This window comes from Mchenga conophoros, linkage group LG19 (assembly GCF_057382185.1).
Source record: "Mchenga conophoros isolate Kocher_MC1m ecotype Shallow Benthic linkage group LG19, M_conophoros_male_GT1.1, whole genome shotgun sequence".
Taxonomy (NCBI): domain Eukaryota; kingdom Metazoa; phylum Chordata; class Actinopteri; order Cichliformes; family Cichlidae; genus Mchenga; species Mchenga conophoros.
In genome coordinates this window covers 8587712-8604852 of record NC_140544.1, presented here as the reverse complement: position 1 = coordinate 8604852, position 17141 = coordinate 8587712, and the positions used below count along the sequence as shown (strand labels likewise).

At 40.7% G+C, this 17141-nt stretch overlaps 1 protein-coding gene across 1 annotated transcript; it reads left to right on the top strand.

Moving 5' to 3' along the window:
- Positions 1-18: 18 nt before the first annotated feature.
- Positions 19-8682, top strand: LOC146551650 (uncharacterized). Its single transcript, XM_085256631.1, has 3 exons — positions 19-115; positions 1442-1546; positions 7585-8682. The coding sequence occupies exons 2-3, from the start codon at positions 1529-1531 to the stop codon at positions 8437-8439; spliced, it is 873 nt and encodes a 290-aa protein (XP_085112757.1). The 5' UTR covers positions 19-115; positions 1442-1528; the 3' UTR covers positions 8440-8682.
- The last annotated feature ends 8459 nt before the right edge of the window (positions 8683-17141 follow it).

Genomic DNA, 17141 nt, shown 5'->3' with positions numbered 1-17141 from the left:
AAGCTCTAACCGCCAAAGAAAAACCCCAAAGAAGAAGAAGAAGCCGCGAAGTTCCCGCTTCATTGCGTTTGTGTTTTAGTTTATTTTTCTTCCTCATCTAAAGTGAAGCACTAAGGTAACTTTGATCTGAGTTCAGTCAATCTTGAATTTAGCTCCTGAGTGAAGTTTTCTGTTGCTCTCCTCGGTCTCTGTTGTCAGTTATTTGTGAACCAGTTGAAAGAAAAAGCCTCTACATCAAGTCAAGCTGCTATAAACTAATTTACAAGAAAATATTAACAAATGCTAATGAAACACAGAGAAGAAAACAGTGTTATTATTAGAAGAAAGCTTTTAAATTAGCTAAGTGTAATCAGAGTTTCTATTATTTTATTAGTCTGTTACTAAGCGCTAGTTAGCATCTCTGTCACTGTGTGGCACCTGCATAGTTTTTGAATGCAGCGTGCTATCCAAGCTAGCTAGCTAGCTAGCTAGCTAACGCCAGCCATCATCAATATAAGGTCACTTCCAGCGCCAAAAAATCCAAATATGTTGGCGGTAAAAGTGCTATAATGAAATCAATTTAAAAGAAAGGTAAAAAATAAATGTATTCCAGACTAAAACACAGCTGCCTTTGTCTTATCAGCAAAGTTGTGTCAGCCCACAGGGCATGTGATTGTAAAAACTGGCCTCACTCTGAGAGGCCTGTTGTTAGAATCATTTCAAAGATAATTTGATAAATTCTGATCAGTATTCAGTAAATGAGCCTGATTAACTGTTAGCAAAATAATAATGATAGGCCAGAGATACCAGAGATTCATTTTTAAAACAAATACAGCCTCGAACCCCAAGAGGGGATCTGTGTTTTAAAAGTACTGCAGAGTTTTTAAAATAGAATAGAATAGTCTTTTATTGTCTTTGTACATATTCAACTAAATTGTGGGTGCTCCACACCAACCGTGCATGGAAAACAATATAAACAGTAAGACAATAAGAATAAATTAGAGGACAGGTTGCAGAATGCTTGAAAGTAGTGCAATGGACTTGATATAAGTAGAGAATCGGAGTGTGACTGAGTGATGAGGGTTACTCAGATCATGGCTCAGATTTCTACACCCACTCAGATAGGATAATCTTCCACGGCACACCTGATCAGTTCTCACGGCACACGTATATATGCTGCGGCACAGTGGTTGGGAAACACTGTACTCGTTTATGCAGGTCCATCGATTGTTCTGTTTTTGTTCTTTGCCAGGGCTTTTTTTAAAGAGGAATTGCTCTCCTGGTACTGGTGTGCCATACTGCTGAATTTGGTATCGGTGCTCAAACCTTTTGTGTATGTTTTAAACAAGTTGCTCACCCAGGGAAGCTAAAATTTGTTGTTTGTGCTCTCAGATGAACATATGAGACACTTTGACTCTTCAGTGCAGTGTGGAGCCTAACAAAGTTCTGTTTTGTGTCCCAGCTGATCAGCAGGAGGAGAAGAGTCTGACGGAGCAGCAGGGGAACATTTACGCTACTTGGACTCAGCTCAGCCACTGCAGAGAAAACAATGAGTTCGACAAAGAAGGTGACAGATACTAGTGTTAAGAAATACTCCATTAACCCTTTAAGGCCTATTGGAGCAGGAATGCTCCGTTTTGCGTAACAATTTTAAAATCCCGGTAGAACTGCACTTAAGCTAACACAATTATTTTATTTAGGAATAGTTGTACTTACATCTTATGCCATCAGCTTGCCCTAGGTCACGTTTCCTTCCACATATGTATTTGCAGAAATTGCATAAAAAGCACTTGCAGCAAAAAAACATAATATACCAGAAACACGCTTTGCTGTTCATAGCACTTCCTATGTTGGAATAGATGCCAGCGCGAACTATCACATGTCCGACTTTACCTGCCAAAACCTGCCTTCAGCGACACCTATACTGGTGTTTTTAAAAGTCATGTTTGACTTTATTCTTTTCTGTATTGTTTCTGGGATGCTTAGAACTCAAACTGCACTGTTGGTAATAGTTTATTTTGATGCACATGCTGTTTGTTTGCAAATTTGCATTATAATATTTATTTTTGTTTTTCCTCAAAAATGCTCAAAAACAAATTTCCTGTGGTTGGAAACAATGTGCAACTTTTTTAAATTTACAGTTTTGAGGGATACAATTTTCTAACTACAAATATGTGTAAAAAACAAAACAAAAACAATTTAAATTTTTTTGTATTTTATTGCAGTTTTTTTGCACTTTATGTAGTTACTATGGACTTAATGCATAGATATTATTAACATTTGGGATATAATGGTCATATTGATGTATAGCAACTTGAAATGCTCCCCAAAATGGCATTAAGGCAGGGCTCTAGACTAACTTTTTGCCGGTACGCCTAACTTTAAAAAGTTAGGTGTACCAGCACAAAAGTTAGGCGCACACAAATTTTATAATAATTTATATAATATAATGTGTTTTTCTGGATACACTGTGCTTTTTCAGCATTCAAAGATTGATGACACCGTGTCAGAGCACTGGCTATGAATTTCAGAAGGATCAGGCCTTAACTTAACAGAAAAGTTAGCAATAGTTCTTTTCCTATTACAGCTACATCCACTTCTGTCGTGCCTAGGCTGCTCACTAGGGCTGGGTATCATCACTGATTTCTATAATCCATTCGATTCCGGTTTTCAAAGTCCCGATTCGATTCAACTTAGCCTCAGACAGTCAGAAATATTATAATTCTGATCATTTATCAGTACTGACTTCTTCAGAATTGTGAACATCACAGCAGATGCCTTTGTGTGAAAGTAACTGAGAATAAAACACAGAAAAACATGAAGGAGATTTTCCTTGTCTGGCTTTTTATAGCAGATAACCTTCAAAATATTCTACAATGTTCTGCATATAAAGTTTAAATTTCTTCAGTATTGAACAACAGAAAAAATAGGCTTTCTTGTCCGATGTCATTTAAGTGAAAAAAAGAATAGAAAAAGACAGCAGCCACAGCGCCGTAAACAACGGTAGACTGGTGGGTAATAAGCGAATGAATAATACAGAAAACAGAGATTGGAGACGGGAAACTGTTCTTGAAGTACAGAGAGAGCTAGCTGTGCATGAAGTGTGATTTTAATAGTCGTGGAAGCAAAACAGCAAAATTCATGACGACATTGATCAAATGTGAAGCGCAGTTTGCTGCTTCTTTTGCTGCTGGCTCAGTGAATTTTGGTTGGAGAGACAAAACCTGCAGCTCAGAATCAGCGCAAAAAGACGTAATCACAGCGCGGACCGGACGCATCAGAATCGCTAAGCTGAGAAAGCCGAGAAAGACAAAGCTGATTCTGATGCGTTGGCTCTGTGTTTACGTCTTTGTGTGGAGTCCGTGTACCTGCTCTCATTTGCTGTTTGGTTGTTGTTGAAATGGTTTTGTGAGCTTTAATCTGAGAATCTGGCGTTTCTGGCAAAACACAGTTATATTTAAAAGTCGATTCAGGATTTAATGAATTGATATCGCTTTATTCAAGCTACTCACCTCCCACTTCCACCTGCACTTTCAACTGGACCACGGCCAATCAGAGAGGTCCCGCCCCTTACTATCTCTGATTGGTTTAGTCCACGATAGGGGCATAATGTGTGTCTGTTGTTGACCACAGGGAAGGTTGCAGATTTTTTATTTTTTATTTTTTTGCTACCCGAACATTTGGTCGCACAGGTGCAAGCAAATATATTTTTTAGTCGCACCACTTGAAAAATTTGGTCGCATTTGCGACCAAATTGGTCGCACTCTAGAGCCCTGCATTAAGGGCATGTAAAAATTAGAGATGGACCGATCCGATATCACGTATCGTATCGGTTCGATACTGACGTAAATTACTGGATCTGATATCGGAGAGAAATAAAAAATGTAATCCGATCCATTAAATTTCAAAAAAGCACCTCACAAAACTTGCGACATGGCGTAACTCGGCTCATAACCGTAGCACGTCGGAGCAGTGTGCTCACGTGATAGAGCGGCTGTGTGTATTTGTAGCCTCGCTACCAATCCGGCATTTCATCTCCGAGGAAGTTATCCCAGAGAGAAGTAAAGCAAGTGTGTAAGTTCGTCTCTGAATGTTTGTAAAGCATTCCTGCGATGGAACATATATGGAGCGACTGCCTCTTCTCTCCCCCTCCCTCTCCTGCTGCTACTTCAGTCATGAAATCATGATCAGCTGATCGGCTTTTCTGTCGCGAGTCCGTCTCTCTTGTTTGTTTTTGGCCCACTTCGCGCCAGAAAGAGGAACCCAGCAGCTGAACAACAGCAGCACGTTTAACCTTGATAAGCTGTTGTTAGAATTTATTTAATATTACTTTCTACACCAGGATCCTTTTCTAGCTGACGGCTGGTAACTGTGCAGGGGCGGATCTAGCAAAGTTTAGCCAGGGTGGCCGATAGGGCATTAACAGGGAAAAGGGGGCACAAAGACATCCTTTTCTTTCTTATTCTCATTTAAAATGTCTAGATTTTAATAAATAATTATCTGAATCTTACACCCAAAGTTTTAATCTGATGTAAAATGTATAGAAGTCCATGACTGTATATAGTAACTAAGCCTAATATACCCTAGTAAGCTTTACTACTTTTTCCTTTGGGAAGGTACCATCTGTGCAGTCTGCAATTCTGTTGAAGAAAGATGTTGAATCTATTTAATTATTCTTGAAAAATAATTGATTTCTGTGAATCTTTTTTCACACTGCATCAAATTAAAGTTGATTATGTTGATTAAGCATCATGAAGTGGAGGGTGGGTGATTCCCTATCTATTTTTTTTTTTTTGCTGGGAGTTTTAGAGCCCTATTATTTAGGTTACTTACTCCTTAAAATACCAGAATAGGGAGGATGGAGTAGGATTAAGTGTATTAGATTGATCACTATTACTGAACTATGAAATATTTGGGTGCTGTGTATTTTTTGCATACAGGTATAACAGAATAGCTTTAGTGTTTTGTTTTTTAACTTGAGTATGAACTTATACAAAAACAGCAAGATATTTTAAAAAAAACAGTTCTGTTGATTAAAAAATACACTATATCGGATTCATATCGATATCGGCAGATATCCAAATTTATGGTATCGGACAAAAAAGTGGTATCGTGCCATCTCTAGTAAAAATATAAACATAAGCTCTTGGTTCTATGGTAGGTCTTAAAGGGGTAAAAGATGAAGTACTGATATATATTTTATGCAAAACTAACTGAACCTTGTGCTATATTAATGTAATGTAATATTCATGTAATAATACAATGCCTACATTGTAGAGGGTGACTTTGCCTCTAAAGAGGAAAATGGGCAGGGAAGAGGTTAAAGTGGGATTCAGCAGGATTCAACCCTAAAATCAGCTGTAGTGGCTCAGTGTGGGGAAAAGAGTCACAGCTCACAATCATTTCTGTTGAGAGCTCCAGTCGATGTTCTTAATGTACAGGATGTGATCAGCTGACCTGCTGCTCTCTGTGGATGTACACAACTGAATTCAACCAGATGTCTGCAGATGTTTCATGAGTTGTCCTGGCTGATTTCCATCCTCTACACCAGGGGTGTCAAACTCAACTGCACAGGGAGCAAAACTCAAGGCACACTTTAGGTCGCGGGCCAAACAAGATAAACATTTATTGAACACTAAAACCATGTTTTTTAAACAGAAATATGAATAAAAACAGACAGGAATTTTATTCCAGAATAAATAAACTTAAAAAAATCAACTTTAACTTTAAATGTTTTGATCTTCATAAAAATATATCCTGTCAAAATTATGCAAGTTAGAAATATGAACATGCTGCAAAAACCCCAGAAAAAATAAATGAAAACATACACAAGGTTGGAGCTGCATGTAGACGGAGCTGGGGCATTGCTGCAGGAATGGAACTAATAAACTGTGCAGGCCATTCAGTGTCGTACTTTGCCTTGAGTGTACCATTACACTGCAGCTCCATCTGAATCTGCACAGGTGCAGTTTCCACGTAAAGAAGAAGCTTGAAATTCTCTTTTTGTGCTTCACAGTCACCAAAGCGCCGCGAACTCAGTGCGCTCAGTTTATCAGCAAAGTGCGCCGACTTGGTTCAACATTACTTGGCAACAGGGAAAGTGAGACAGGTTGCACTGGTGCATTTGTGACAGCTTCACTTGAAATGCCTTCACTGCATCATACATGCCATGTCCATTGTTAAATCTCCCAATTCTTTTGATCTTTGGGCTGAAGGAAGGACAATACTCGGTGTATAAATGCTCAATCAACAATCTTTTATTCCATACAATTCAACACTTTTGAGCATAAACCATCCGGAGGGGAGATGAGCGCGGGAGGGTGTCCGCCTGATCTCGAAGCGTCTGAGTGTTTCTCACATTCTTATAGCTTCAGCCCCCCTCCACCTAGTCATAAAACCTAAACATTCACATTCTTTCTCTCTTACGGCGCCTAAGTGACGGCCTTGGCTCCCTGTTTTATCTCCTCCTGATGAGATGGGGCAGAAAACCTCTCCGGTATGCTCTGTTCTCTTCTAATCAGACAAATAAGGCCATGACTCTCTGAAAACAGTATTTCTTATACCTCAGCAGTATAATGCATCATAAAACAATATCACTCATTCACAATAAATCAGCAGTCTAATGTAATACAAATCAGTTTAATAACTGTAATAGTTGTCACCTTCTTCAAAGTCAGGAGAATAATGCAAACTAAAACTACATAATAATTTCACTATCTTTAATTAGGGGTATAACGTGGCATAAGGTAATATAATAATCTCACACCATGAACTGACAGATTTCTTTGCTGAGCTCAAAAACTCTATTGAGAACTTTTCCCCAACTCAGCCAACGGAACTCTGTATGATAAGGATGTCACCAAACTCTGAATCATAGAAGGATGAAATTGACGGTGATTTAAACCTTTAAACTCAGATAAGATTTACGGTTTGTGTTACAGTGATCGTTACATGCTCCATTTATAGGACTTTACCACACAGCCTGGTGTATGATGCAGGATTGGATTTCATGTGTTACTGTTTAGGCTCAAATCAATTTAGTCTTTGAAGCCCGCAGTGATGAAATAACTCCCCTCAAATGACTTAAACCAAAAGTAACAAGCCTGTGTTGAAAATGTAAGGAGTAGAAAATACAGATTTTTTTTTTAATGTAGCGAGTAAAAGTAAAAAAAACGTCAGGTTACAGTCAGACTCTGACATCATCCTTCACTGAACCAAGCTAGTAACTGTTACATATGATTTATTATTATCGAATAAATTATACAATTATAGAAATATATAATAGGAAACAAACAGGAAATATAAAAAAGTACAGACCTGGTAAACATTTATTACTATGAGTGTGTTAGCATTAATATTTGTGTACAAGCAGGAGAGATGGGCATGATTTTAGAGTGTTTGAACAATGATTAATTATCTTTAACAGCAGGTTGGATGTAATGTGTTACTACTACCAGTAGGTGGGGATAAGAGACCTTTAAGGTGTTTGGTGCCACACTCCACCTTCAGGTTTAAAACTAGTGTTAATGGAGGGAGTTTGAAGCTTCAGTTTGTTTAATGACTGCATTTCACTCACTGCCTCTGCTTGTATCTCTGTCACTGCAGGACCAACGTGGACCGAGAAGTCAGCGCTCTCAGGAGGCCGACAAACCTCACAGAAGAAAGAGAGAGAAAAAAAACACCTGTGACGAGTGTGGGAAGGATTTTACCTGGAAGTCTAAACTAAAACAACATCAGCTCATCCACACTGGAGAGAGACCGTTCAGCTGTGACTTGTGTGGAAAGTCGTTTTCCTGGAAGAATGTCCTAAAAAGACACCAAGTCATCCACAGTGAAGTTAAAGCTTACAGCTGTGATCAGTGTGGCAAAGCTTTTACTCAAAGTAGCAACTTACAGAGTCATCTAGTTACCCACTCTGGAATTAAGGCATACAGCTGTGACATCTGTGGAAAAACCTTCAGCCGGGTATGGAGCCGAAATATACACGTACGCATTCACTCCGGAGAAGATGTGTACTGGTGTGATCAGTGTGGGTCATCCTTCACCACTGCAAGTCAGCTTAAAACACACAAACGAGTCCACACAGGAGAGAAACCATACAAGTGCAGACACTGTGACAAAAGCTTCTCACATTCAGGTCATCGTAACAAGCATGAACGTACACACATGGAAGGAAACTACAGCTGTGAGCAGTGTGACAAGAGCTTCAGTAATCTCAGTTCATACTCTGCACACAAACGATCCCACGTTACTAATAAACTGTTTCACTGTTACCACTGTGCCAAAACATTCACTTCATTATCTGCTCTGTGCAAACATCAGCGCGATCACGCAGGGCTGAAATCGTTCCCATCACAGGATCAGAGTGAATCTGAAGAGAGAGAAACATCCTCTGGTTTCAGAGTCCAACTTAAAACCCTGGAGATCAGGCTCCACAGAGTTCAGGTCGGCTCTCCTTAAGTTTAAGTTAAAGTTCTAATGAGGCTATGAATCAAACTGTTCCTATAGTTCAATGTTAATCTTTATAAATTGTTCTTCTGTTTGTGTTCAGTCGTTACCTTTTTTTTCCAGTGGTTGGATGAAAAATCAGTTTCCTGTTGTTCAAGTTTTTATTGAATGTATTTTGTTAAAGTTCTTTTTGTTTAACTTCTTAAATAAAGTTTTTTAAAAAAAAGTTAAATAAAGAATTGTTTGAACGACAAAGATTTTGAGCCATGATGTCATTTCCTGTATTTCAGAGTAAAGACTGAAGTGACAAATGGAAACATGTTTACAGTCATGGAATAAACACTGATGGGTCATCTGTAGGAAGTTCTATTGCTGACCTGACAGACTCGACCTTGTTTACAAAGAAAGAAAGGAACTGATGACATGTGTCAGCAGAGGCTTTCAGGGTTGTCTAGAGTAGAGCTGATAGTCTTAAAGAGAACATGGCGATTATGACAATTTAACACAATGACCTGAGAAACATTCTTTTAACATTTCAAAAGAAACCTGCAATTTGTCTTTCTTCCACTTTCACTCTGCTCTCCTACACTGACGCCTGACTGCTTGGGTGGATTCATTTAACCAGGGCTGTGGAACACGTTTTGGGCGCCTGGTTTTTAATGGGTTCACAGGGTTTAGGGTCTGAGTACAGATTTCCTGGAACTGTAAAAGCAGCTCATCTGGGGTGGATCCAGTAAGTAATCTAAGGCTATTCATCATCTCTCCCCTCAAAACAGGACTACAACAGTTCAAAATCAGGACTACTTAGGACTTAACCAAAACAGAACCAGAAACAGCTGGGGGAGCAGCACAGCAAAGGACTCATCCAGACTGGAAAAACGAATCGGGAAGGCTAGCTCTGTGGTCGGCATGAAGCTGGACACTTTGGTGATAGTGGGAGAGAAAAGGACATTAAAGAAACTGCTGGACATTATGGAAAATGCTGGGCATCCTCTGCACATGCTCGTAAATAATCAGAGGAGCCTATTCAGCGACAGGTTGCTTCTCTCAAAGTCAAGAACCAACAGGCTTAAAAACTCCTTTGTCCCACATGCCATCAAACTGTTTAACTCCTCGTTGGAGGGGAGAGGGAGGGGAAACAGGAGGACAAAGGCGAGTGGGAACAACTGAGCTGTAGTGCCTTTTCACTGTGCAATATTTGCAATATTTTTTTATATTTGACCTTTTTTGTGGGGCAAATAATATTGACACCAGTCATTTTGAGTTTTTCTGAAATGATTCTGTTGTTGTCTACAAAATATTAAAAAAATTAAGCTTTAGGGAAATCCTCTGGTTTAAAATCCTGTTTTAAAAAAAGCACTTGGGACAATTGTGGTGGAGACAGCTTTTGTTATAATATCAATAATATTTTTATGAATATGGGATACTGTTACATGTTTGCATAGACTTTTGTGGAATATGGAGACACTCCTGGCATTATATGAGCAAAGTGAAACTCATTTTTTAGGGTTCATGGAGATGAGTGTGAAGATCCAAACAATCGCTGTCAGTGATGGAGAAGCTTTGATGAAAAAAATTTGGTAAAAAGTTCACCAGCATGAAGGAAATGAAGTTCTCAAACTTTCCTTAGGAGGACCCCAGCACGCCTGCTTAAAGAAAAGTAAGTGTGCTGATGTGGATGCTTGCAGTGACTGCTGTATAGAGGCCATCACATGAAACATATCAGTGTCATAAATGTTAGTTTAGTCACGTGTTTGTTTATTATCCTTATTGTTTTATCTGGGACTGTTTGCAAACATCTCAGAGAGAGGAGACACCAGCATCTGAACAGAGACTCAAACCAGCAACCTGCAGCTCCCTGCTTGGCTGCTCCAGTTTTCTCCTCTCTCATGTTGCCCACCAGTGATTTCTAGCTGCCCACCCACACAGCAGGCTAGAATATGCACTGAGCCTCAGCACCATGGTTGCAATACTTGGACATGTTTTCTTTATTAAATAATGAACCAGACCCCAAAAAGTAAACAGCTGTTATTGCTAGGCAACGGGAGCAGCATTTGGTGATGCAGCACCTGACATTCCTGACCATGTGGGCGGAGCATGCATGGAATGGAATGTTTTGTAGAACTGTGCAACACAAGCACTTAGTTACAGCATTTTTCATTTTATCCAGACACAGCTAGAGACACATCTACAGCAGCATCTCTGTGCAGGACAGACGACGGTTGAAGAAAAAAAACACATCGAAAACTTCACTTCTCTACAAAACTTTGGTTCCTTTGTTTAAAAGGCCAAAATGAATCAAGGGAGATCGAGAAGAGGATTGGTGAGTGCGTCACCATACAGTACAGAACAGTCTGAGCTGATTAAACTACGAGAAGAATTTCAAATAATACAGGCTGAAAATGTCAAATTAAAAGAAGTGGCAGAAGAATCAAGAGAAGAAGCTAAAAATTCAAAGTTTGAAACCGAAGTAGTATTGAAGGAATTACTGCATGTGGGTCTAAAGCTTAAAGGAGAGAAGATGGGAAAACAACAAGCAGAAAATGAGAATGAAAACATCAAGAAAGAACTGTTGGAAGCTCAAAAAGCATTGCAGGAAGAGAAAAGCACAGCACAAGAAGCTAAAAATAAATATCAAACTGCAAAGAAGGAGGCAGAAAATGTGATGCAGGAATTACAGGAGGTGCAGGAAGCTTTTGAAGGGGAGAAAAGGAAAATGCAGTTGGCAACACAAGAAGCTGAAAATGTAACGGCTGAAGCTGAAATACTCAGGAAGGAATTACTGCATGTAAAGCAACAACTTGAAGAGGAGAAAAAACGTAAACATGAGGCAGAAAATGAGATTGAAAATATGAAGAAAGAATTGTTGGAAGCTCAAAAAGTGTTGGAGGAAGAGAAATTTAAAATACAGGAAGCAAAGAAAGAAATGGAAAATACAAAGAGTTTCACTCAAAACATGAGGAAGAAGTTGCTGGAAACAGAGGAAGAAATAGAAAAAGAGACACATGGAAAATGGGAGGCAAAACAGGAAAGTGAAACTCTGAAGAAGAAACTGATGAAAGTGCAAGAAGAACTTGCAGAAGAGAAAATTGAGTTGAAGGTATTCAAGAAAGAAACGACAGCCTCTGAGGTGACCAAGAAAGGCTGCAAAGATGCACTTAAAGAAATGCAAAAGCACAAAAAGGAAGCTAAAGAGCTCCTGAAACAGAAAGTCAAACTGGCCAAACAGCAGCTGAAAGAAGCATTTAAAGACGCCGAGGAGCAGCTAAACAAAACCTTAAAAGAGCTGAAGGCAAAAGAAAAAGAAAAGAAAGCCGAGGACAGGAGTGGATTCTGGAGCAGACTGCTGAGAAAAAACTGACCCAGCAGCATCAAGTTTAAGGAGAGCAATAGTTTCTTCCTCCTTCCCCCTCTCTCAACCTTTCTTTCACAAAAATCCCCCCAAACTTGACTTGGGACGTTTGTTTGTTTTTAAAAACTCTATTCTGAATACATGTACTGAAATACACAAATAAAATTGCCATAACTTGACCTCACGTTGCCGGCTTCTTTTCTTGTGTGTCTGTGGATGTAAAACAGTAACACACTTTCTGCTCTGTGTGTTTTTAATTGTAAATAAATGCAATATATCTTCATTTTAAAAACTTCTGCTCTAAATCTTTTTTTAGCAAAATGCTTTTTTTGCCCCTTCCTGATTTCTTATGTTTTAACATGTTTGTTACATTTACATGTTTCCGATTTCAAGTGTTAACACAGATGGTCAGAGACAGAGGTCTGGACAGCTCTTTCCCTTTATTTGTATTTATTCAGGTTATTTTTATACTCAAAAATCCATCCACAAGCTTCAACGCGTCCAGAACTCTGCTGCCCGTATCATCACCAGGACCCCTTCTATCCACCACATTACTCCTGTTCTGCAGCAGCTTCACTGGCTCCCGGTCAAATATCGTATCAATTTCAAAATACTCTTGTACACATTTAAGGCTATTCATCATCTCTGCCCTCCATATCTTTCTGATCTGGTTAAGATCACCGCCCCATCTCGTTGTCTCAGATCTACTTCTTCCCTTTCACTCTCCGTCCCCTCCCCCCGTCTTGCCACCATGGGGAGCAGGGCTTTCAGCTGCTCTGCTCCACGACTCTGGAATCCCCTACCTCCTGATTTAAGAAATATCTCTTCCTTCTCTCTCTTTAAGTCCCAACTCAAAACTCACTTGTTCAAAATAGCTTATCCCACATAACCTCTCCACTCTGCTCTTTTAAATTAGTTTATGTCTTATGCTTTTACGATTGTGTAAACTGCTTGTTTTTATGTTGCTTTTTATTCTAATGTGTACAGTGACCTTGAGTGTTTTGAAAGGCGCTTTCAAATAAAATGTATTATTATTATCTTTGAAATATCTCAGTGTGACACTGATACTGTACATGAGTGTGGTAGGTTTTGAAAACAGCATCAGCAGAGTACACAGCAAAGGGGAAAGGAACAATTGTTCCTTTCAAATTTTATACAAAACATCCAATCCTGGATCATATCCATATCCACTTAGGATCGAGTGATCCAAATACACCACATTGTGACAATAACCACGGCATAGCAGCTGATGAGCAGCAGATAGATACTGCTCATGGCACCACTGGTGCAACTAGACTTGCAGTCAAGACTGCCAAAACCAAGACCAAGACCAGAGGGTATCGAGACCAAGACAAGACTAAGAACAAGTCGAGACCAAGTCGAGACGAGACCAAGACCAAAATGAGACGAAGTCGAGACGAGACGAGACCAAGACAAACAAAAGAGTCTTTAAACTGCAGCCAGATGCTGCTTCGTTTACGGGTGTCAGGCATATTTATGTGTTTTTGCTTTCACACAGCCCTCCTCACCACTGTCTACTGTCTCACTCACTTACTGAGAGGACAGACGCACCCTCCACTTGACTGTCGAGAAATGCAGATCCAAAAGCAACAACATGGCAGGTCAAGAGACAACAGCAGTATCCTGAGCAGCGAGGGGTCCAGCAGCAACAGCAGTATGTGCAAAAGGCATCAGCAAGGAGAAAACACCATCATCATGACTGGATGGATGGAGATGCATTTCCAACAAGCTGCAACTTCACTGTATGTGAATGCAAATTGAGAACACTGTCTGAGTTGGACATTTGTTACGTTTGGAGTGAAACGGCAATGGAAGAGACAGTGGGCGTAGATTTCGTTTTGGCATTGGTGGGGACCAATGACCAATGATTCAGGGTTATTTTTCCTTTTTGTCCGTGCTTCTTGATAACAAAAGGAGAAATGGACTTGCCTAAATATCCTCTTCTACATGCTTTTAAACCATTTAAAATTTAGGGGTTAGGGTTAGTTACTGTACAACATCTTCAGCTATAAAATCAGAAAACAGGGCAACAGCAAGATGGTTTTTATTTTTAAAAAAGGGGGAAAAAGCTTTATGATCAGTATAACAGGGAACAAAAAACAAAAATTCAAGCGTAGGCGTGAAGCCACTGAGGTGGTTGTTAGCGGGGGTGACGCGATGCTTCTGGTATGCATGAATTAATTAAACAGTCCAATAACTCCATGTGCTAGAAGGTGAGCCTTTACAACAGCCGCCCCCATATTTCTACTGAGAAATATGTTCAAAGGATTAAAGATGCTCTTTTTCACAAAGCGGGGGCAGAGGAATCAGACATGCTACAGGTCTAATATAGGTTCAGGGGGTCGACCTAGAGGTCGACAATGCAGGCCAGACAGTTCAGGGGGCCGACCATGTAGCCAGCGGTGGCGGCAAAGCAGGTCCAAATGCCAACCACGTGGGATGCAGCGGCAGGCCCAGACCTGCAGACCGTTGGGCAGTTTTGCAGGTGCTGGGGGCAATGTACGGGGCTTGGCAGAGGCAGGACCAGGTGATGCAGGAGCAGGCAGCGCCCTGACCACTGGCGGAATGGCAGCCACAGGCGGTGGAACTGGTGATAGTGGCACTGCCGGTGACGACATAGGTACTGCTGATGGTAGAGTATGAGGTGGGTATGATCAGAGCCTATGAGCAGTAGTGGAGCTGCTTTGTTAGTAAAGGTTAATGGGATACCTTGAAGATGCTTGTATCTCCGTTGAAGAGAGGATACGGGGTAGGTGTGGTCTGAAAGTGCTAAGTGACTTGTAGCGAAGGCATTATTAATTGTGTATGTTTTCTCTGGATGTGCGATGGGAGAAATCTGGAAACTTACAGAAGAACCTTTAATAGTTTCAACTTCTTGATGGACAGTTCTGAGTGATAATTTTTCAGCTTTCCCAGTTAGTTGGAGATGCTTAGCTGCAGATGTCAGAAGCATGGTACGTTGGGAGCCATCATCAAGTATTGCATATGTTTCCAGGGTTCTTTTGCCATTACGCAGGAGCACTTTCACAACCTTTAAAAGGACACTAGGGCGATCGCTAGGTCTATCAAAGTACAGTGTCCTCACTACAGGATTAGTTTCAGTTCTAGGTCTCTGATTCACCTCACATAGGATCTGTAGATGTCTATCCATGCAGGTGGCACATGCTTTCCTCAGATCACACTTCGCAGCCTGATGAGTTCTAGCACAACGCCAGCACCGTTTGTTTCTCTTTATCCAGTTTATTTTCTCATCCTTTGTCTTGTTAATGAACTCAGGGCACTTGCTAATGTGGTGTTCAGGTGAGCAGCAATATGCACATCTAGCCTTAGTCATTATGATGGGTTGTGCTGCCTGTACAGGATCGGATGCATTTGTCCCATGTAATATTGTTGTGAGTGGAGAGGTGTACTTATGGGCAGGTCGTGGCTGGTTAAAGGATGAAACAGGACTGTCCTTTCTTGGTTGACACTTGCACTCTATTTGCAACCAGGATGAGAACAAAGGTAAGTCATACATCATATCTCCTTGTTCCCTGTAAATGTGCCGTTTGAAGCGACTGGAATGCTCTGCGGGCAACTTTTCTAACAAGCGATCGACATGGGAGCCACAATCTAGTTCTGCACGTCCTTGTTCTCCCATAGTGCTAAGCAACCCAACTAAAGCCTGTACTCGAAGAGCAAAATTATCAAGGCTCTGACCATCACCTGCTCTGATAGGAGGCAGTTCCAGTATATTCTTTAGCTCTTTCAATGCCAGCTGTCTTGGTTGCCCATAACGCTCATCAAGGGCTTTGATGGCTTGAGTGTATGGGTCAGGAGCGTAGGAAAAGGCAAGAGCTAATCGTTTAGCTTGGTCTACTTTCAGATGATCGAGGAGGACATGATATTTAAAGTGCTCCGTCTCATGAGGGTCAAGCAGGTTAGTAAGGGCCATTCGTAACAGCCTATACTGGATTTCATCTTCTCTGGTAAGGTCTGGGAAAGAAGGACCCTCAAGCTTATACACATGTGTTCTAGTGCTAACAGGGTGACTAGAACTAGCAGTAATGGGTACTGAAGGGTTTTGTGCATGCAAACCATCAGATGTAGCTGGTTGCTGCTTTACAGGAGGGTGCTGCCTTGGTTCCGGAATGCAGACGAGAGGTTGAGCGGGGTCTTCATCTAGAGGAACAGCAGGTTGAACACATGAAATCTGGTGGGGACCTTGCAGTGGCGTGGCCAGGAAATTAAAAGGAGTCTCATCTGGTGTCGGAAAAACTGGTCTAGGCAAACCACTTGAAGGAACTGCAGCATCTAATATTGTTGAATTAGGGAAAGGAGGGCTAGCAGCCAGAACTGCACCAGAGTGACGGCTAACCTGGGGGGGCTAAGAGGGTGATTGACATGTTGCTGGATCAATCACTGGGAACTGCTCATGTTGCTGATGTGTTTGGGGAATGGCTTGTAAACCGCAAACAGAGGATTTGCTTTCATCAGAGACAGTGTGAATTGAAGATCTGGAGGAACTGCGAGAATGGGGAGGAGATAACTGAATCATGAATTGCCTAATCTCCCTCATTGTCATCAGGAGTTCCCTCATCACCTCATCTTGATTGGTGGGTAAAGGAGCAGGGGATGTCTCTGGTTGTCTTTCTGACTCTCCGACAGGATCCTGCAGCCCATGTGTGTCTTTGTCACTATGTTGGCATTCTGTTTGACTCTCTGTCTCACATGTAGCTCTTCTAGCTCCAGGGTACTGAACGTCATACTGCTGCAGGTAGGCAGGAGGTCGACTATCACGACCGGAACGTCTCAAATCTTCAGTCAATGGCTGCTGTGAATCCATGACGCTAACGCTACTCCGGCTCGGAGGACCATGTTTTGGAGGAAGGAAGGCCAAGAACCACACCCAATCAAAGGTGAGGAAAAGAAACAAGGTGCATCTGGTGAAGTGAATGTGCTAGAAGGTGAGCCTTTACAACAAGTATGAGAAATGTTTTTTATGATGAATTTGTTCATACTTTTAGCTACATTTTTTATCCATAAATGTAAGTTTACTAACAAAACACCATATTTCTGTCATTATTTTAAGGATGTGGAAATGTACATACAATCAATATCAGACTCCACCAACACAAAGGCTCTCAAAACAATATATGTATGTGTATTCTTATAATTGTTACCTTTTTCTTTTACTCTTGGCTTTTTGTGTTCATGTTCTGTTGTTTTGTATACTTCATCTGTTCGTATGTTGTATACTCATTGTTTATTAAATAAAGTTTAAAAAAAGAAAAAAAAAGAAACTTAAAAAGGTTACCTCTAGCGGCAACATGAGGTATCAACCCAAAAATGGCTCCTACAA